Below are 21,452 nucleotides of genomic sequence, written 5' to 3'. Positions count from 1 at the left end.
AGCAGCAGCAGCAGCAGCAGCAGCAGCAGCAGCAGCAGCAGCAGCCCTGACTCCTTTCTCACCCTCAGCTCCGTGGTCTGAACTCCCTCCTGAGGTCACGTACCTTTTGTGGCTTCTTCCCAGAACCTGGTTCTCCTTTCAGGATGCTGGCGTCCATCGCCTCGATGTCCTTCACCACCAGTCCGAACAGCTTGTCACAGAAACTGAACACTAACTGGAAAATGTGGACACCAAATATGAACGACATGATCCAACATGAAAAGGAAAAAAGAAAAAAAGCTGTGGAGAACCAACCTGCTGGGTGACGGAGAAGGCCTGGTTGTTGAACTGCTGGATGAACTCAGCGGCCATCTTGTCCGAGTCGTAAGGAGAGGAGTCGGTGCTCTTCTTTTGCAGGAAGTCGATTTCGATCGTCATGGCGCCAATGCACTGCTTGGACTTGTCAAAGTTGTAGTTGGACACTGAACAGGCGAACGAAATACGTTATTTTTCATAACGTGACCCTCTGTATATTAACAGAAAACAATTATTATGATGCATGAGTCAAAAAAACAAATGTTTACCTTCCACTTCCTGGCCGATGGAGAGACCGGCCCATTTTCTCTGCAACAGAAAAAGATGAGTGCATAAGAATGGGCCATACAGCTGAGTTTTAGTGTTTCAGTGGCAGCTTTGTGTACCTGTGGCAGGCTGAAGGCGATGCTTCCAGCTGATACAGTATGATGGGTCTTTACTGTAAACACGTACTTGTGGTTTGGTGTCGTTTTCACTGTCACATGTCTGCAGAGAGAGGCAGGAAACCCCGGTTGAGCTTTTTAGATGGGTTTTTATAACTTAGAAGTTCAATTCAGAACACTACTTCAGTGTAGCAATCAGGACATGTGAGTTGCTGGTAGAAATGGACGATATGGACGCAAAGTTTTATCACAATATTTTGCGATGCTGTTCCAATAATGATAAAGTGACAATAAGAAATGTAAACTGTTTATTACTCCTTTTTGAAATAATTGTACTGCTCTGACTGAATGGCAGAGCAATAATAAGGCCACAAAAACAAATACTGCTCTTGGAAAACCATTTTTAACATGCTTCTTTAGGACACAACTCACATGAAAAAGTGTGATTTGTATCACTAACCAACACACAAATTAACTGCATTTAAAGATGTATGTCAGTTTATTTATACTTTTTGATACTGATATTGAACAAACAGTGAAGAAAATAGTAAAAATAACAATTTTGACAATAAGCCGACAGAAACAATAAAGGTGTTGGAGGATTTTAAACATCATTACTTGGAATTTACCATGACATCACTAAACTGAAATAGAAAAATGATCATGATAAATGATCAATGATAAACGATACGATAAATGCCCACCTCCAACTGCTGGCCCTGGTCTCTGTTCAGTTCAATGTTTGCATTGTTGTTGTTTGACAATTCAAACATGATCCTAACAATGTATACAATATGACTTGTTTTGGTCACATGTCAAAAGCTGTGAGTTGATGAAGACTTTGAATGTTCTCTAGTGTCCAAACACAATCCAGTTCAGTACTGTTGTTCCAATTAAAAACTAGAAACAAAAATGATATTGAGGCCAAATGACGATGAAATTAGTTTGTCTCTTAGCAACACATGAACCAAAATGATTGGTGAATTGGATCAAAATTCACATTGTGATGTATGTAATTTGGAAAATGTTGAAAATCCAATTCCATATATTCCATTTTATAGCTCCAAAAGACATTTAATAAAGTTATGCCTTATCTTGCTTTCTGGTAAAAGAGCTGAAAAAAAAAATCATTGATATTGTCGGAGTTTATGTTTATTTTTTCTCCAGTTGCTCATCAATTCAGTTCTAGAATTTGATTTCAGTAAAAAAAGGGAAAAAAAACAACAACAGATGTTTATTTGCGCTGACAAACACCTGGATGGTGGCTACTCACTGTCCAGACTGCAGATCCTTCTCACTCACGACACCACAGTTAGTCAGCGACAGCTCATCTGTCGGGCATCGGGCAGCTTGCATGGTCTGAGAAACGGAAAGAGAAAGTAGAGCTGCATTAATATTTCATGCTCGTGATATGTTTGTGTCCAGGGATGGAAAAGAGGAAAAGGAATAATTTGAAATGTATTTGGAGCAACAGCACACTGTATCTGCTGGATTCATTTGGATGCATCAGCGCAACCAGGTCGCCCTGACAACAACATCATTCACAGTGGAAAGGCTTAGTGAAAAAGTCAGGGATACTTGTTTTAACATCAGAGGGCAATTTAATGAATGGATATTTCATACTGATCATTTTTCAAAATGCAAAAAGCAAATAAGAAATTTCTTTTTGATGTGAACTTCAAACAAATTATTTTTTCTTAACTAACTAAAAACATGTTAATGTTTAAAATATGCTGAACTTAGCTAAAAGAAGCGTAAAAACTAGAAAAGGTTAGCTAAAATGAAACAGTATGTTTTTCAAACATGTTTGTGGTTCACTCAAGCTGGAAGAGAGAAAGAAAGAGAGACTTTCAGCAGGAAACAGAAAGGCTGAGAAGAGGACAGCAAATGTGTTTCATTTAACCTGTCTGATGAAATATGTTGGCAGCCACTTAAAAAGCTCAAAATTAAGATAATGTAGCTAACCCTAAGCTAAGCTACATCTGGATAGTTTGTGTTTCTCAACCTGGTCCTCACAGCCCCCCTGTCCTGCATGTTTTAGGTATTTCCCTTCTGCCACACCTGAATTGTATCTCTGGGTGATTAACAGGCTTCTGCAGAACTTGATGGTCATGCAATCATTTGAATCAGCTGACCTGGAATAGAGGCACATCTAAAACATGCAGAGCAGAGCAGGGGGGCGGTGAGGACCAGGGTTGAGAAACACAGGCGATAGTTTTTTTCCCCTCTTTTTGTACAAACTCTGGTTAATTTAGTCTGAAGATACATTTTATTTGATGACTTGAAACATTTAAGTTGAACAAAAATGAATAAATAGATAAATAAAAGCTGAAGAAGTTTGTAAGGGAGGGAAGAAACAGACTGCTGTTCTAGCATTGCTAGCTACGCCAACCATGCTAATTTTGTCAATAAAAGATGGTAAAACAGTTTATARTGTTAACCTTGTGATATTTTTTTTCCTATATGGTGTTATAATTTAATCCTTGAGGAGATTAGCTATTGGACAAAATCAGTATTGATAAATAAACGTACAAAAACAGCGGGCTGTCTCCAAACAGACCTCAAGCTGCCTTCACTCAGCTTAGCTTTAGATTAAACTAGCGGTTCTCAACGTGGGCAGTACCGCCCCCCGGGGGGCGTTCAGAGGATGGCAGGGGGCGCTGGCGGAAATTTTTACAAAAGGGGGGCGCTGGGAGTCCTTTGGGGGGCGTTTGGTCGAAGGTAAACTTTACACCTTATATGCACAACAATACCAGTTTAGACTTTGAGCAACTTCCTAAAACTGTATTGTGTAAACTATGTTGCATAAACTAAGAAACCAAAGTAAATACAGAGGAATAAACTGGTATGGCAAGACCTTTCGAGCAATAATTAATACAGTGTACTGTATGGCAAGAATAAACACACTATTTCCAGATAAAAGGTAAAATAATATTGTTGAAGTGGCATGGGTTTGTTGAAACCACATCTAGTACTGAGAATAAATATACCTYACAGACCATAACAGTAAAGAACTGATCACTTATTTATGTTTTTAATTAGATTTGATATATTTATTTCTTCAATATTATTTTTCGTGTCAGAGTTAATGTCATGAGGCTGATGACTCCATGACACTTTGAATTTGACTCATTAGGATTTGATTAAGAACCAGATTTGTTCTTTGTAATTTCTGTCCAGTGAAACTAGTAATCTATAAATCAATAGACAGGTCTATATAAAGATATAATCCATGTTTCTGCTCATATTTGTATGGCATTAAAAGGACMTGGAACTTTAGTTTTTCCACTGAAAGCTCTGGTTTGCACAATAAATGCCATGTGGGTGAAGTTTTATGGATGATACTCTGATGTCCCATTCTCCTGAAGGCAGCACAGAGCTGCACCACCTGAAACCGACAGAAACACTGAAGAGAAGAAGAGCTATGATTAATGTAGTTACAGTTCTATCCATGTTTTAATGTTGCAGAGCTCAGTCGTTTTGCAAATAGATCAAAGTTTAAACTGGCWTGTTGWACATCTTTTATCTGCTCATTTTGTGAAATATTTAACAACTATAAAATGGCAAAGAACAAGAATATTTTTTCCACTCTGGCTGCTGTTAGGCCTACCAATTTTAAATTGAATGTTCATTCATTGCATTTTTAGTAKACGCCTGTGAAAATAATTTCTATTCTTGATGATAAATACAGAAACAACATAAGCAGGCCGAGTTGCATCTTTAGAAACACGATGAGTGCCTGAGAGAAAATGATTCACTGTATTTATCGCTGCATCTCATAGGGAGGCAGGAATTAACACTGCTAACCTTTTAGCTGAACCAACGGAAATGAAAAAAAAAAAAGCTGAGATGTGATAAGTGATGGTTTTATAAGGAGTATAATTACTAGAAGGATAGAAATAAACAGAACCGCGTTAATATTTCATGCTCATGACATGGTTAATGCATGTAAAACATCTGAAAGCTGTTTTCCATTTCAGCTTTGTCTTCGCTGATGTCTTATTTTTCTTCATAACATTTGTGAAATGAGTCGGGCCGATGCTTCAGGGTTTTCCGTTTTAGTTCGATTCTGATTGTGTTACCAATCTATCAAATATAATGGTGGGGATGAAACTCTGATCTCCCTAATCTAGTTTTCTACTGACAGCTATCTGATAAACATGCTGAYATTTTCTCATTTTTACACAAATAAAAAAAATCTTTGTCTGTCACAAAGATGTACATGGAGATAGAAATGCAGCACGCAGCACTGCAACCTAGTAACCGTAGTAACAACACAGCAACAACGAAGCCGAGCCAGGGACGGTAAATCAGGCTCTGCTCTGCAGTGATTTGTCCCAGACTTGAATGAACATCACAGCAGACGCCATGGCAACAGAAATTGTTTATTTCTTTTGACAGTGCCTTGTAGAACATTTGTAAAAACTTAGGAAAGAGTCAGTGATTTCTCAAACTGAAGTGTTAAACCTTCATTTGTGAAACTACAGTGAAATATTCTTTGCTGCCTGGTGAAAGGATGAATCTGTGCAGGCTAGMGTGAAGTCTCAGATGTATGAAGAAAACCTGGAGCAAAACAATGTCAGAATACTCAGAGGTATTACTCTTACTCTAAATTCATTCAAGAACAGATGAGACTTTTCACAAAAGACYGTTCCGGAACCCGGACCTGAGAGTTCAGTTGTTGCAGAAATGCTATACATGACTTAAAAGAAATTTGACTTAGCGTGTTGAAATTGGGCGTCTGTCTCTTTGCAACCTCCTGCTCTTTCTTAAACCCCGTCTTCAGGAAGTCATCACAACGTGGGTCTGATAACTATTTAACTCTTTTATTTTTAAACCAGCATTACATTGAGAAGAACAACATAATGAACTCAGCAGATGTTCCACCAACCGTTTGCTAATTGCTGTTGACTAGTCTGAAGGAGCTGAGTGGAGGAACTCGGAAGTCTGGAAACTGCAAATCCCAGGAGGAGCCACGCCTTGGTGCAGAGGTGTTTTGCACACAAGCTCAAATGTGAATGGTTGCCATGGAGACTAAAGGATTTCTCAAACATCCATAAAAAAAATCAAAGCAACACTCCACAACACAATGTATGCTTGTCAATTTTGCATAATAGTATCCCTTTAAATATGAAAAGAGAAAGAAAACAAGAAAACTACATTTTCTAAAGTTTCTTTTACTTAATATTTTTTACAAGACAAACTGTGTATGAGGGGAAGACATAAGTAGACAAAGTGAGACAAACACTGCAGTGCTGGCAGGATTCCAGATCACTTGCACAGCCGTAGTCTGGCCACACGAGGCGCACCGAGGTCTGACAGGAGGTCTCTCCCTCCTTCCATTCATTTTGGTTTCTCCTTTTATATTTAGTGTCTCTTAAATTTAGAGCATTCTGAGACAAGCACAACACAACAAACTGATGCCTCAATAGTTGCACCCATGAAACCACATTTATGAATAGCTGACAAAGGACCATTTTGAAGCCTCAGAAGTTCCTTTTTTTTCATCAAAAAAGAAAATAAGAGACAAGATCAAACGTGCTGATTTTTGTATTTATGCAGATAGAAAATATCCCTTTATCCAGGATGGCAGAGTGATGCGGAAATCAATATGGACAGTAAATAAAGCAGTAAAAAGCCAAAGGAGCTGGAATCTAATCCCAGAGCAGGAATCTCATGTTTTCTCTTCTGTCTGCATTCCTGACAGGCTAACCTAGAAAACATATGTTTAACCCAGAAAGCAGGGACTTGTGCATCAGAGCAGTTTATTTAAAACCTCAGCCTGTGTGGCATGATCCAGTTCCAGTTTGAAGCTTCACTAAAAAACAAAATAAAAAAATGTAAAAAACAAATCTCAGGACACTAGGAGGGAGGGGCGGTCACAATAAACAAGCTTTACATTTAAATATAAATGCATAAATGGTTATGTAATCTTTGAAATAAAATAGCAATGTATTTTATAAATGTCAAACAATAATGATGTAGACAGAGACGTGTAGAAAATACCAATTATGTTCAGATTAGCATAAACATTAGCTCATAAGTTGCAGAAATCTAAGAATCTAATGTTTCCAATCTCTGAAGTCTATTTCTTTAAATGAAAAAGAAATAGACTTGGATTGTTACTCTTAGTCAATCAAGAAAAAGTAGTAATAATTCATGATATTACTCAAAAAAGTAAAAGGTACGGTTCAGTAAAGCTACAAAACTACAAAAGTTACTCAAGTAAGTGTCACCTGTATTACCCGTCTCTGGACATATAACAGCAAAGTTAGTCGCCTTTTCTTGTTAACAAGCTTAGCGTGATGTATTGGCCTGGACAAACTCCCCACCCCACCCACCCACCTAAAAACATTCAAATAAACACTGTAAAACCAAGATGAATGTGGCCTGCAACGTCGCAGAACTATTTCCATTGATAGATGAGAATTTCAAGGTTTGCTTTGCATTGTGGGAAGCAGTAGAGTACACAAACTAATAAGCAAAGGCTTCATGTCTGTTTCATAAAGCAGAAAKCTTGAGGTTTCCTGATACCGATACCGGTATCGTATTGGCCCAATGCAGATACTAATACTAACATCAAGTATCACATCAGTACTTGATACTGAAACCAGTATTGATACTTGCTTTTATCTTTTGCAAGATACACAACTATACACTTTTCTGCTGGGACTTTCCTCCTGCTCTGACTGCAGCTAAAAAACTAAATTACACTTCATACCAGRTGGTGATACATTGATAAGTTACTTACTGATTTTCAATACAAAAAAAGAAGGAAGAAGTCAGATCACAGGAAGGAGCGAAAATATCCGTAGTTTGGAGATATTTCAAAGTAAACACAAAGGTAAACAGACTGCTTTCTGTGCTTTGCTAAGCTGTCAAGAGGAATGGTGAATGATCATCTGATAAAGCATCTGAAGACTAAACTATCTGTCATATTCTGTTTATGATTTATTAAAATAGTTGCAGAGTCTAAATAAAATAACTGTGGTTTCAAAAGTTGTGTGAAATATAAGTACCAACTTAGCTACTCTGCAATGGTAAAAAGCTACTACTTATTAACTACTAATRGTTAATAAAACTCATGTACTTACACTCTGTCTGCAAAAACTATCTATGCAACTTTCAAGAYGTATTCTCAAAACTCAGTATTGAGGAAAAAACAGATTAGTGGGTGTTTAAGATATTTGAGTCTAAAATGTAGTTGTTATTTGTACCTGTTCAGACTACTGGGGTAATTTTTTTTTTATGTTAAAGTCACAAATAATAACCTTTGAACCTTTTTTKTGTGTCATCTTGGCTGCTGCAGTAAAACAGCAGAGCTCCAAGTGGAATTTTGCTGTCAGCTCCAGGGACTCTTGCAGTGCGACAGCAGAGTTGATTAATGAATGCTAATGAGCGAGTGTTTCCGTTTAGTCAGCAATCGACACCAGTTTGAGTTGCTCGGCTGCAGAAGTGTCGATCCAGCCTTCAGGGAGGACGCGTGCACGCTGTGCAGCTCCTCCTCCAGTCTGGCAGGACATCACAAACATTACAGATAATGATGTGAAAAAGAGCATTTGTCCCTTTAAGGATTACTGCTGTTTTTGCTTTTTATGTCACACTTACATGTTTTTTGAAAATCATCAAATAAATGCTGTTTTCAGAGAAGGATAACCTRGATAAATACAAAAGATTGTTTTCAAGCACCGATTTTAATTATTGAGGGATAAAATCTATCCAAACCAACACGACTCTGAGGTGGAGTAATTACCATGTGAAGAYAGTTCTGGCACCCCTGGCAACAACAGCTTCCAAAAGGCAAAACCTGACAATGGGTGTGTCCAATTTCTAATGCTGCATCCTTCGAAGATTCCCCCCCCACCTGGTTCACACAGGCCAGGAACTCTGTCGACCGGGAAGACAGGAAGTGAGCGACTGCGGAACTGGACAGACTGGCCTTCAGATTTATTCCCAGTCTTACCYAAGTCTATGTCATAAATRAAGTCTTAAATAATTATCTTTGAACCTTTATTCAAAATGGATTTTCAAAAAAATCCATTGCTARGCAACRGTTGTGCTGTTGCTAGGCACAACCTTGCTTCCCTGCTGTCCGACTGTGACACCTGCTATGGTTGTGCTGTTGCTAAGCACAAGCTGGTAACAATAATGTTTGCTGAGAATTTTTTTTATTTAGTTAATCCTTTTTCTGAATTAAATTATTGAATAAAGTAGGTTTTTTGTTGCTTTTTTTTACAAAATGGTATTAAAAACATGTTTACGCAAATGGAAAAAGTTTATCAGCATAATCGGTTTATCATTTTTCATACAACCAGATATGAATGTTCTTTAATATTCTTTTATTTAAAACTGTATACATTTTTTCTTGTAGCACTGCTACAAAAAAAAAGAATCTAAACGGGATTGGTTCATTTGAGTCCCAAATCCTTAGTAATACCTTTTTAATGCTTTCCAAACTGATTAATGCCAGTAACCTTCTGTTTTACATGTTCTTTAGAATGCCTAATGTGTTCCTTAAGAAAGTACAGGTTCTATTATTCCTCCCTTCTTCTTCTGTTTTACTCTGGCAGGTTGACACTGATCCCACATTCTCTTTTACAAGTTTTTTGTGGTTTTGGGAACTGATGGTCTGACGGAACACACCTCTGACTGGGACATCTGCTTCACGTTGCGCTAAGAYGAGGACTGAACTGAACTCTGGTGCGGTTTGAATGCATATGTGAATGTCAAGCAGACCGGGCACTACAGCGTAGGGCATTCTGGGTAAATACAACCAAAACTAACGTGCGTGTCTTGCCCTAGCGGGAGAAATGGCTCTTGGTCTTTCATTAAAGACAAAAGAGAAATCCTTCATCTGCTAAAATCTGACGCCACTCCATTTTTGTGAAGAAGGAAGTTGTGCTCAGTGTCTTCTCCAGAAGTTTTCATGTCGTTTTCTTCAGTGGTTCTTGGTACAGCACCGCCACAGGCGAAGAGGTAAACAGGTTTTCCAAATGGTTTGATTAGTTTTACACAATGAGGCATGAAAGTGAAACACAGCAGCTGAAAACGTAACAAATGTTGCAACTTTGGTCCCTAATCGGACTGAGTCGCGCTAAGACGATAGTCTACTGGACTWTCAGGAAACTCCTTGACTGTTCTGGTTTAGCAGCAAAATCTGCCTGAGAGTGGCTGGTGAAAATGAACTCAGTGCTTCCCAAGAATGTTGATAATTACATTTAATTTATGACAAGTTGAAAACKGTTCTGTATTCACTCAAGTTCTCCTTGTCTAATACTGATGACCTGAAGCATTTAGGTGTGACAAAAAGAAAACCGCAGGGACAAATGCGTTTTCACACGACGCTGATGATGGCAGCTTGCTTTGACATCACGCATCCATACATACCTTATAAAATATTACGACCTGGTGGGCACCAGCAAAGGCAAGCAGAGGAGAAGGACAGAAGACAGTGTTTGAGACAGAAGGGGACTTGGGGCAGCAAGCTGCAGGAACTAAGACATGAAGAAACTCTGATGTTTTGCAGACTCGTGAATTCCAGCTGTATTCACATGTAGGAGGGAAGAAAGCCATGCTGCACACGTTGAACTACAGCGCTCAGCATGCAGGCCAGAGTTGGGGTTGGCTTGACTTGGACTCTAAATGGTATTTCTTTCAGTTCTCCAAATGAACTAATGTTCAAGGTATGATTTGAACCCCAAGTCTGGAGGTTTTATACTACTGCATGTCAATCAAAGGGCATCATCTATTCAGCATGTAGGAAACACATGGCAGCTATCCCATCATGCTTACATGGATAGACATGAATATTTTCCTCTTGTATGTGAATAGACGTGTTTAATGAGTGACAGTGGAAGTATTATCAAGGTGCCCATAGCAGGAAGGAGACTCTGATGATGTCAAATATTCAGAAATTAGTCAATTATAGATTCCATATCAAGGAACAGACACTTATTTGAAACACATTCTTATGTAAAAGTAACTTTAGTTCTCTTCCTTTAGGYGGGGGAGAATTTTATTTTTTGCTGGTTATGATAATATCTAATCTAATATGTAAGGATTTAGCTGCACCAGTTAGCATTTTCAGTCAAAACACAAGACAGGACATGACATCGTATTATTAAAAAATAACGTATAACAGACTTCAAGACTGACATGAAGTACAGTCTGGGCTCCTTCTATAAACTCAGCAGACAAAAGCAGTTTTATGTATCTTGGCACCTTCAATGAACACAGCAGGATAGAAACAGTAAAATACTTAATTTTCATTCTATTTCTGAGTTGAAATGTAAAAAAAAAACTATATAAAAAGATTAAATCAGTGAAATCAGTCAATTTTCAGCTTAATTGACTCAGACCAGTGATCGGAAAATGGAGGTTTTTCCGACAAAGGAATGCATCATAACTTCATGCTTCCAGGTCAGACAGACAGCAACACTCTTCAAAGTGAAAGTTGTAACAGAGAAAGACTTCCTCAGGCTACAACAGAATTCCACTCTTTGGCTGATGTTGGTCTCTTCACTCTTTGGCCATTTTGGCTTCTGAAGAGCTGATCAATTTTTTTGCCAACTTGTTCAGGTATGAAAATAAGYCATCTGTTAGGTAGCGATCACTCATGTGTCACAGTTCGGCACAGAACACGATCAGTTTTTTCAAAATTTTGAGAAAAACGTTCCCTTAGCTGTTAGTTTCAGATCTTCTGAGAGTGATCTTTCACAATTGTTCAAGACTTGATTGGACCATCAATGTCCAACATTCCCTCCTGCCACCAGATCCACTCCAGGTACTATYAGTACACACCCCTAATATTTATTTCCTCTCAGTTTTTAACACATCGTACTGTTTTTGCCATGTTCAGCTTCCTCTAGCCAGTGGTAGTGGTATATTGATAATGCCTTGGACTTGTACAAAAGACCCCAAAACACATTCACACACTGATGGGACGACGGTGACGGCGAGGGTAGGAGTTCATCTCTGGCTCAACTCCTGCTATGTCCATCTCCATCGTTGCTTCCTTAACCCTACAGCGGAAAGACACTTGGCCAAGGACACAACCCACTTTGCTTGCTGGTGGTGGACAGAGGGCCTGGTGGCACTGCTGCTTACCACCATCAGTGAGTGAATGAATGGGTGAATGATTGAATGTAATGTGAAGCACTTTGGTAATCACCAGCAGGAGAAGCGGGTGAAGTGTCTTGCTTAAGGACACAACGACAGAGATGGGYGGAGCGGGGATCGAACCAGCAACCCGCCAGTTACTGAATGAACTCCTACCACCATCAACCTGCATCCATAGTACTGGTCATGCTGGTATTTTTAATCCACATTGGAAGCAGCCTGTACTTCAACTTCCGTAGCAAAGCCAAACATGGTTTCTCTTTCAAACATTTGTCCATACTTAGAAATCTATGGTGTGGCTCAACGATTGATCCCTCTCAGTAGAAGGATCAATTGACATCGTTTCTTGAATAAACTGCACTTTCTTGTATCCCAGCTTTTGTTGAAAACTGATACTTGTGCAACTTTTCCATTTATTTCACCATCAAGATTTGAGATTTTGCTCAAATTAAGTCAGTTATGAAATAATACACAGATGAGCGCATCAAACATTTGATCAATTTTTACCATTAGCAGATGTACCCAACAGTCTGAAAGTAGAGATGAACTTGATGTGATGTGAAAATGGAACTACTTTATGAATACTGCAGTGAATCAGGAGTGTGTTTCTAAGCTGATTAGCTTGGAGCCACTGTTTCTCTTGACTCAGGACTAAAATATACAATTTTAAACAAACTTTTAAACTCTTCAATCCTAACTAAACCATATAGTCGCTTCCGGCTGTAGTAATCCATCTGATCYCCTTCTACATTGTGTATTTCAGTCTCATATTCTCGATCCACATCCTGTTTGAATATTAAAAACTCAAGCAGCACTCTGAATAATGAGTCTTGGCTTAATGCGATGCCCCAGTTTAACAGCTTTGCCTTCATTTCGATAAATATCATTATCCWCTCGGAGAATTCCCTCGCGACCCATTGACATTTCCTCCACCGCCTCTAAATGATTAGTAATGACATAATAATTTCCACACCCATTTTTGGTCCCATTAACTTTTCAGTGAATCGTGTCTAAATCAACCTAACAAGAAAACTGCAGCATCTACCGGCTCCATTCTCATCCGCCAACGTCGCTGCAGCATCCATTCCCAAAACGGGTTAAACTGCAGAGATAGGGAGTGGCTTCCCCCACTCATTCTAAATATTCTTCTATTTCAAGCTCCCCCTGTTAAATTATTCATCCCGCGGTGCCTGAGCCGGCGTATTGAATGTGGCGTCTGCACTGGCAATTGATCGGTAACGCTGCAGCGAGTCCTGTGGTTTAAGACACGGACAGAGCGGAGCGTCTGCTGTTCTCTGCTGAATTGTTTTTGTCTCATTGATCGAAAATAAAGATTTTCCWGCAGTTTTAATTTGCACATTATCCACGTTGCCATTGAAGTCATTCAATTAAAACAGTTAGTTAGTAGCTAGTTTCATTTACCTGAGTAAATTTACTCCCAGCTTTAAAATGCCCTTTCTTCATCTACTTGAGTAAAACTGTTCCTGCTGTAACCATTGATTTCTGTAGATTTCTGTTGTGAAAATGTCATTTGAGAACGTGTTGCTTCTTCTGCTTGAATTTGTAACTTTCTGTTGATATTATCTATTTTTACTCACTTTAGATTTTTATTCTTTGAAGTATCAGAAATGCATGCATCATTTTGCCCTTTTGTCTGTCTGATGATGTCCTTTTCCTCTGATAATTCAGATGTTACAGTCAAACTTGAGTAGCCTTTTCACCAAAATAATCTGATTAAGTCCAGATTAATACGGTTCATAGGCAAAGTTTAAAGTAAATGTTGTTGTCGTCCTGGAAACAATCTTACAATTTAGCTTTCAGTCTCCCATACAGAAGGTCCCATTCTTCCATTTTTATTGAGGAAATCTGCCCTGACAGCGAACAGCAACCAGACCCACCGTGTATTTTATTTGAACGTTTACACCATTTTGTGGATCAAAAACCTCAATTTGAGAGGTTTTGATCCACAAAAACCTCTCAGTGCCACCAGTGTGCACTATGTTTATACATTTTTGTTAAAAAAATAGTTATCTCATTCTGGTTTGTTCAGTTCTGAATAGAGCCTATTGAACTCTGTCTTTGTGATTTCACTACATTCAATCGATCATGTTAGTCAAGTTTTCCATGGTCTAGCACATTTCAGCAACAAGGCACTTCAAAGTGCTTTACATCATACATTAAATTATTCTTAATAAAACTGGACACATTTCCATTGTGGTAATTTAAGAGCTTTGCTGGTCCATTAGTGCGTTAGAAAGAAAACTAGGATTCAAACCCAATGGCATTGATCATGTTGGAGACATTTGATAGGTTTTAGGATGAATACATGTGCTATATGAAGATTAACAAATAAACAGGTCAAATCTGATTAAACCACAGATCTGATGGTGTCTCAGTTTCCTCTGAGCTCATAATGAAAATAATAAGCTGCATGAGAAAACTAACTGCTGTTCACTTCTAAATAATTCACATGAGTAATGTCTTGGCAGTTCAAGAGAGCATTCATTTAAACTCACTCTAGTGTCATTTATATATGCATATGTATATATATAAATATTTTACAAAGGTTAAAATTAAACATTTAGCATGGAGATATTAACACAAATGAATAAGTAAACAGCTGATGTTATAAAACATGGCCTGTCAGGTTATGGAAAACAAAAACATGGTGGTTCGATCAGACCGGATAAAATGTCAAACTGGATAAAACTCCTTCGTTAGAAAAATGGTCACTTCCTGTTTGTGAGCAGTGAAAACAATCATGTCATTCATCACTACTACCAAACATGATCAGCAATCAGAGACTGGAATGAAAAGCAGATCAAATGGAAACAATCAAACTGAAAATACTACAAAAAGGAGCAATTTCTGTTCTTAAGATCTTTGTTGTCTTAAGAAGAGAAATTTCTGTTTTTGTCACCTTTTGTTTCAGCCTTTTTGTCCATTGTCCAGTTGACGATGGTCAACTGGTGCATAATCATGACTTATGGATCAAAAGAGTCATATTTACACTCAGGCAAATAGGTTTATTACAGTTTTACTAAAGCTGACATATATCATCACAGAACATAGATCTTTGTGTGATGATTGATCATTTTCTCTGCTCTCTCACATCAGCTGATTCATTCTAAGCATTTAAAGAGTAAAAGCTTGTATGACATACAAATGGGATTAGTGTGGAAGTTTGACTGACAAGCTAAATGACTTCCTGGATTTATGCAAGTCAGTTGAAGCATTCAGCTTCTATCTACCACAAATCTGGAACAAACTTCCAGAAAACTGGAAAACAGACGAAATATTGAGTTTCTTTAAATCAAGGCAGCTCTAACTGACCTGGTTAGAGCTGCCTTTGATTAGCAGTAATTTGTTTTTTTTCAGTGACTTTTATTATTTTAATCAGACTCTTAGTCAAACCCTCCTACAATCATCTGACTCCTTGCTCACCAGGAGGCTGTTTCCTAAGTGGACCTGGGAAACAGATACTATATAATCTGTTGAATCTAACTGTTGAGTTTGTTCACTTGTCCACCACATGCTCCATGGTTTATCATAATGTCAGGTTCTTTTTAAGAGTTAACTACACAAATACCAGCACTTAATCCTGACCCCCAGCTCATTTCTAATTCATAAGCTCCGCCTCCATGTTTTCTCTATCTTTCATAGCTGACTGTTAATTCCTATCTCTGCTAACTCTCCGTTAGCACAGATGATGCTTTGTATTCTAAGCATCATCACAGCTACTGCTGGCTGCAGCAGAGCAGAGCGCCACCTGCTATGGAAGTGTTGCTGCGGCGGCGTCTGACCACAGCAGAGAGGCGTTCTAAATATATCTGCAGATCAGAGCTCAGGGAGGAAGGCTCTGCGCTGCAGAATCTGGGATTAACCATTTCTCTCTAATTCACAGCTGACACACACACACACACACACACACACACACCTACACACACACACACACACACACACACACATGCTCATGACTTCTGATTCACACAGAAAACCTAAAATGTCTCCCACTGGAGCTGTGAGTCAGAGCCAAACCAGATCATCCACTACTGTACTCATATATACTCATTAATTTTTCAGTTGCTGATAGAGGAATGAGTGGAAGTGTCCCATCTTGTCTATAAACATGCTAACTCATGTAGTAGGAGTTTGCATAACATTTACGATTATTATTGAAATAATCGTCAACTAATTTAATAATCGTTAACTGAAGTATAGAGACTCGAAAGAACTCCATTTGCTGAAAGAACAACACACTCAAAGCAGTGATTATGTCAAAACCTTACAAAAAATTTACACATTTAACATTTAGAATTAAAAAGAAATTATCTGCAAATTTATTCTACCCAGAAATTGTCAAGTGGTTTCAGCTTCACCTGGTACAAACTCTGTAAAAAAAACCTAATCTGTTATTTAACACTTTTTGCTGGCCTGTCGGTGTGTACAAAATATAACCACCCAATCAGACGAACACTGTACTGATGTTACRTCAAGCAGAAAGGAATGAGATTTTCACATGTTGATGTTAGAAGTACTTTTTTTTGGCAGCAGATGCTTCCTTTGTGTACACTTTGCTTTAGAGTACACTAAAGGAACGCTATGTTAATTCCTTTCAGGCAATAAATGTTTGTTTCCTTTTTTGTGAATACAAGTTATTGAATTATTTTCATATTGTACCGTTCTTCAAATATTCTCTAAAAGAAGCTTAAGTTGCTAAATGAGAAATCTATAGATGAATTGATTAATCATCAAAAAAAAAGTCAATAGTACACTCAATTACTAAAACAATTGCTAGTTGACCTGCATTTATTACTTATAATCATGTTCCATACATGATCTTATTTCTGATCCCTCCCTACGTGTTGTTTTCTACTCTGAGCCCTCTCTCTCTCCAGTCATTAGCTTCTTTCCTGCATTTGATTCCTCTTAAGCTCAGAGTCGAGCTGTAAGGTGGAACTCATCGATTAGATAGCAGGAGGAAAAATCAACAATCCTCCCTTTTACCAGATTAGCAGCTTAAGTGCTGAAAGACTCCACCAGCCAGAGTTTGAGTTTAGCTACTGAAACGTTAGCATGAAGACAGCTAGCAAGCTAATGACAGCATAGCTGAGCTGGTGGGAGATTTCGAGACGCACTTCATTAAACAGCATAACCAGCGAGACTGCAGAGAAGGAGAGACACAAATTAAACGAGCCTCCAGCTTCTGCAGCCCACTCACTTGTTTCATCAAACAAGATTTTTTTTTCTTTTTCTCCTTCGCTAGCTGGAAGAGCAAACGCCTCCCAATCTCCATTTATTGATCTTGACACTATCCAATCAATCAGGCTGTCCTTGAAAACACCCACACGCTGCCGTACCAAGCAAGCAATTTGAATAATATCTGTTTATACACAAAGCCATCTGCCAAGGAATAAATTGACTTTGGTGCTTGAGATGCATCAAAAAACAAAAATAATTGTAGCTGTTGGTATTTTCAGTTTCGTGTTGCTGTTCAGCACGAACAAAGCAGTTCCTGTTTCAATAGTAATCTGAGATACATGATGATAATCTGCCATGTTTATGATTTGAAACAGACCAGACTGACAAATAATTTATTTGATATGTACCAACCTAACAAATGTAGGTTTTAGTCGTTTTATAAAGAAATAATTTAATTGAATTTCCACCAATTTTGACACTAAAAGATGTCAAAATTGAAAAATGAAATGAAAATGAAAAAAAAATGAAAAAAAAAGAAAAAAAAAAAGAAAAAAACACTAAAAATGTCAAAACTCACTGACAGCAGTGAGTTTTTAAATGTTTTTTTTCGTGACGTGTTATTTTTTACCCAATTTTCCATCAATATCAACATYGCATTGAAGGAAATTTATCCATCCACTTTTTGCTGAATTTTTATCTTTATTTAAAAAACTAAAAATAGCAATAATATGGGACTATTTTTAATAGTAGGTATTTGTCAAAAACAACCAGTTTTCTTTATTGAAAGGGTAAATTGGTTTTAATTGGCTGGACTGAGGAAAAATGTGATGTATCCAATTAGCGTGTAACTTTTAGAAACCTGTTTAAAGATCTGATCAAAAAAAGATKAATTTATTTGAAAGAGCCTCTAAAATCCTAAAGCGCATCACCGTTTCTGTCTCACACCTAACAGTCATTACACAGAGAAAACGGAAAACTGTAACTTTGGTTTCTGGGCTTTAACAAGGCCAGATATCTACACACACTGTATAGCTGAAAAATGTTACATTAAATCRGTATTTTACAGAATCGTTCATCTCAGCACAACCAGAGTGTGAATGTTACGATGACCTGCTGCAGAAATACAAGTAAACTTTAAAAATGCAGAAAAAAGTTTGATTATTTTATTTAGTAGATGATGATGGAAATCGAGAATAACTGAGTCCTTCACTAACAGCATTACAAACTTCCCATTTTAATAGTTTAAACACCAAATATACCTTAATATGCACACACAATTGAAATGATCTTAGCACAACTGCAGGAGCTAGCATCCACAGTCTGTGTTATCGCCACTCTTGGGGGTACAGCCAATCAACACCAAGGAAAAAGAATCATGCTCCTGGATTATCATTCAATATCATTCAGTCCATCCCAGCATTTAGTTTGCCCAAGCGTTTAGTTGGAGCCAGCATTTAGTCTTCTCCAGCAAATGTTGTTAGTTCAACCAACCAATTCAGCATTTAGACTGCCCCAGTATTTAGTCTGCTCCAACACTTCTACCCAGCAGTGCTAGTATCCCACACAAAGACCCACTATTGGATAATAATTTACTTTTATTCAGATGGCCTCAAAAGACTTTCTGTTTTTGTAGTTTGGTGTTGAGGTCATCAAGCTGTCAGTCTGCRTAGCCAGTTGCTTTCCACTGACTTCTTTTGACACATCCCAGGATGCAACAGTGCTCAGATGGCCGAGTGAGTCTGTGGTTTTCGCTGGGATCAGAACGCCGGTGGATACTTTTGACTGATGCTGGATGACCGGAAATGAGAATGTACCATCAAAACAGAAAAAAATTATACAAGMTCCATTTTTTTCACCGACACAGATTTCTGAGGTTAAGCGTAACAATCCAATACAGAAAAACAAAGCTGAATCAAATGAAAAGATTTCTTTTTTTTAAATCACAAAGATAAATGTACTGAATTACATTTTTTTTTTTGCTAACTCTGAATCAGCACAGCTCACTTAAATACACCAACAGCTTCATAATCTTGGTCAAACATGTTAAAACTTGTTCAGTCAGTGCAATTAGGAGAACAGTCAATGGAATTAATGAAAACAATTGGTTGACGTGTAAAATAAACTGCAACAAACCTTTCAAATTGTTCAGAAAGTGCAATTSTRAATTCTAAATGTAAAAYAAATAATAAAACATGACATCACTCATAGGACAAAGCATAGAATTAGGCTGAATAGATCTGASCTTATGAGAMACAATGACACCGAATTTTTCTCAATATCGTAACTGATACAGGTATTAATATCTAGTATCTGGTGACTGCCATCTAGCTGAACAATGAAACTCGACTGGCTTATTTGAAATTCTGCAGAAAGAATCCAAATAGTTATAGATTCCTTAAAATCAGATTCTGTCTCTGATCCTGCCAGTGAACYGGTGCCATTATCCTGAGAGAAGAGGAACCGTGGCTCCATACAAACTGACCAGCTAAAATGAATGTTCTATAAAGCCTTATTGTTATTTTCATTTGTTTTTAACACACAAAATTAGGTAAAATGTGTTAAAGGTACTTTGGGGAAGAAGAGCCTTACGTGCGTGAGTCACTCATTTCCCCTGAGATAAAAATGTACGTCTCAGCACAAATAGCACAAAGCTGTTTTAGATAAGAGCACCAAGCTAACAGCTGATAGCTCAGATTTAGCCGGTTGCAGCTGATCAACCCTTTAAAGGAACTTCCTTCAGAAACATACCAAAGCTGCAGTATGAGCTCTAAGGGAGAGCCCTGAACTGCTAGCAGCTGTTAGCATCATGAGTGTGCATTCTGTCTGCACTGATGAGGACAGAGACTGGGCRTGTTGCTGATTAAAATAGAAAATGAATTAGCCTGATGTGACATGTTCAGTGATTTTTAAGGTAAAATGACAGWATGTGGACTCCTAAACCTGAGCGTCTCCAAGGCAACAACATAAACGATGAGTTACAGGATTGCAAAGATTTGTCTTTTCTTATCTCAGCCCCTGACCTCCTTTAGAAATGGCTACTTAGCAAAACCCCCACAGACAGCTCAGGAGGATAACCAGTCAACACTGCAGCTGTTAGTCATAAATCTGGCCTTTGTGACACAARGGCCAGATTTGCTAAGTCATGTAGGCGTCTCATGTTGAAGGGGCTCTRGTCAAATGAGWCCAAAATGATACTTTTCATGCAAAATACTGTATGTACTCGAAAACTGAAACTGCATATGACCTTRAACATGAMCATAAAGCATGGTTGTTGCGACATCATAATGTGGGCAGGCCTTCATTTTTCAGCTGAGACATTGGTCAGAGTTGAAAGGATGGGCAAAAACTGGAAGAACTGAGCTAATTGACAATCGGCAGCAGGTCTAGAAAATTGATGATCAGAGGTTTATATGTGGTAGAAAACTACCAGTGCACATCTCCCTAAAAACATCAGCCTGATCATTGCCTTCCTACGGAATTCTGCTTGACTCTCATGTSCCTTCAATGGAATTKCTCCCATWGAAGTGGATTTCTCCACTGGAATTTTAACAGGACCAATCAGAGAACAGAAGAAGTTGTGAATGATGACGGTGATTTTCTACACTGCTTTATAAAGGGTTATATTTTGGAATTAAACCAAGCTGCCCAGAGCTTGTTGGCCACACAAATATTGAGTGATTGATGGAGGAACGCTTAAGATATCTTATTGTTGCAGCTCTATTTAATGGTTAAACGTTAGCCACTGGATAAAAACGGATCCTATTATTTCAAACTTCAGCACAATCAATCATGCCTCCAGCAAGCAATGGGTTCTCAACAACCCAGGTTCCAGAACTTCTCTACGAAGGAAGGCGTAGAACCAGGAGCTAGTTTAGGTTTTTACCAGGTATTAAAAATATAATTGTGACTCCAAAACATGGTGTTGGCAGAATCCTTACAAGGAAGCTTGTTCTGATTGACGGGAAGATCTGATTAAACATGATTATATTTGGGGTAGTGGGGGGTAACAGTTCCTAGGGTGTTTTTTAGTCTCTTTATTTAGACTCCCTTTTTTTAAAGTATATTTTTTCTAGGTTGTAGCATATGAAATTTGAGATAGTACGGTTTGKGGTCAATGTTATAGAAGATCAGGGCAGAAAAAAAAGTAAAAACACGAAGGTGGGTTGATATGTCTAGTCAAAACTCATTTTCATTCAAGATCATGAATGTCCTCAAGAGGCCAGTTGTGGCTGAATGCATTGATGAAGCTCCCMAGAAACAAGCTGCTAAAAATATCCTAGCATTTAATGAGTACTTCTTAAAGTTCCATCAGAATTATTCACCAGATTTGTCGGSACAAACCAGGAATGTGATTTGGGTTTCCAACGCTTGCAAAGTAATCAATCAATAATATTCAACATCTTTTCACATTGATGACCCCTATGATGAATACAAACTTTGGACTGCGTTTTCCCT

At 38.1% G+C, this 21,452-nt stretch overlaps 1 protein-coding gene across 3 annotated transcripts in view; it reads right to left on the bottom strand.

The window, feature by feature from the left end:
- Positions 1-21,452, bottom strand: part of nsfa (N-ethylmaleimide-sensitive factor a) — a 35,542-nt gene that overhangs the window by 11,790 nt on the left and 2,300 nt on the right. For 2 of the 3 annotated variants that reach the window (XM_008415254.2, XM_017306266.1), the window contains exons 2-7: positions 10,065-10,082; positions 1,951-2,036; positions 681-780; positions 564-603; positions 295-461; positions 104-214 (exon numbers count right to left, since the gene is read on the bottom strand). In XM_008415254.2, coding sequence (XP_008413476.1) covers positions 104-214; positions 295-461; positions 564-603; positions 681-780; positions 1,951-2,036; positions 10,065-10,082 — 522 coding nt within the window. The remainder of the gene's footprint in view (positions 1-103; positions 215-294; positions 462-563; positions 604-680; positions 781-1,950; positions 2,037-10,064; positions 10,083-21,452) is intronic. The other variant, XM_017306267.1, reaches the window with a different exon arrangement.

This window comes from Poecilia reticulata, linkage group LG8 (genome assembly GCF_000633615.1).
Source record: "Poecilia reticulata strain Guanapo linkage group LG8, Guppy_female_1.0+MT, whole genome shotgun sequence".
NCBI classification, from domain to species: domain Eukaryota; kingdom Metazoa; phylum Chordata; class Actinopteri; order Cyprinodontiformes; family Poeciliidae; genus Poecilia; species Poecilia reticulata.
This window is presented reverse-complemented; position numbering and strand designations above follow the sequence as displayed.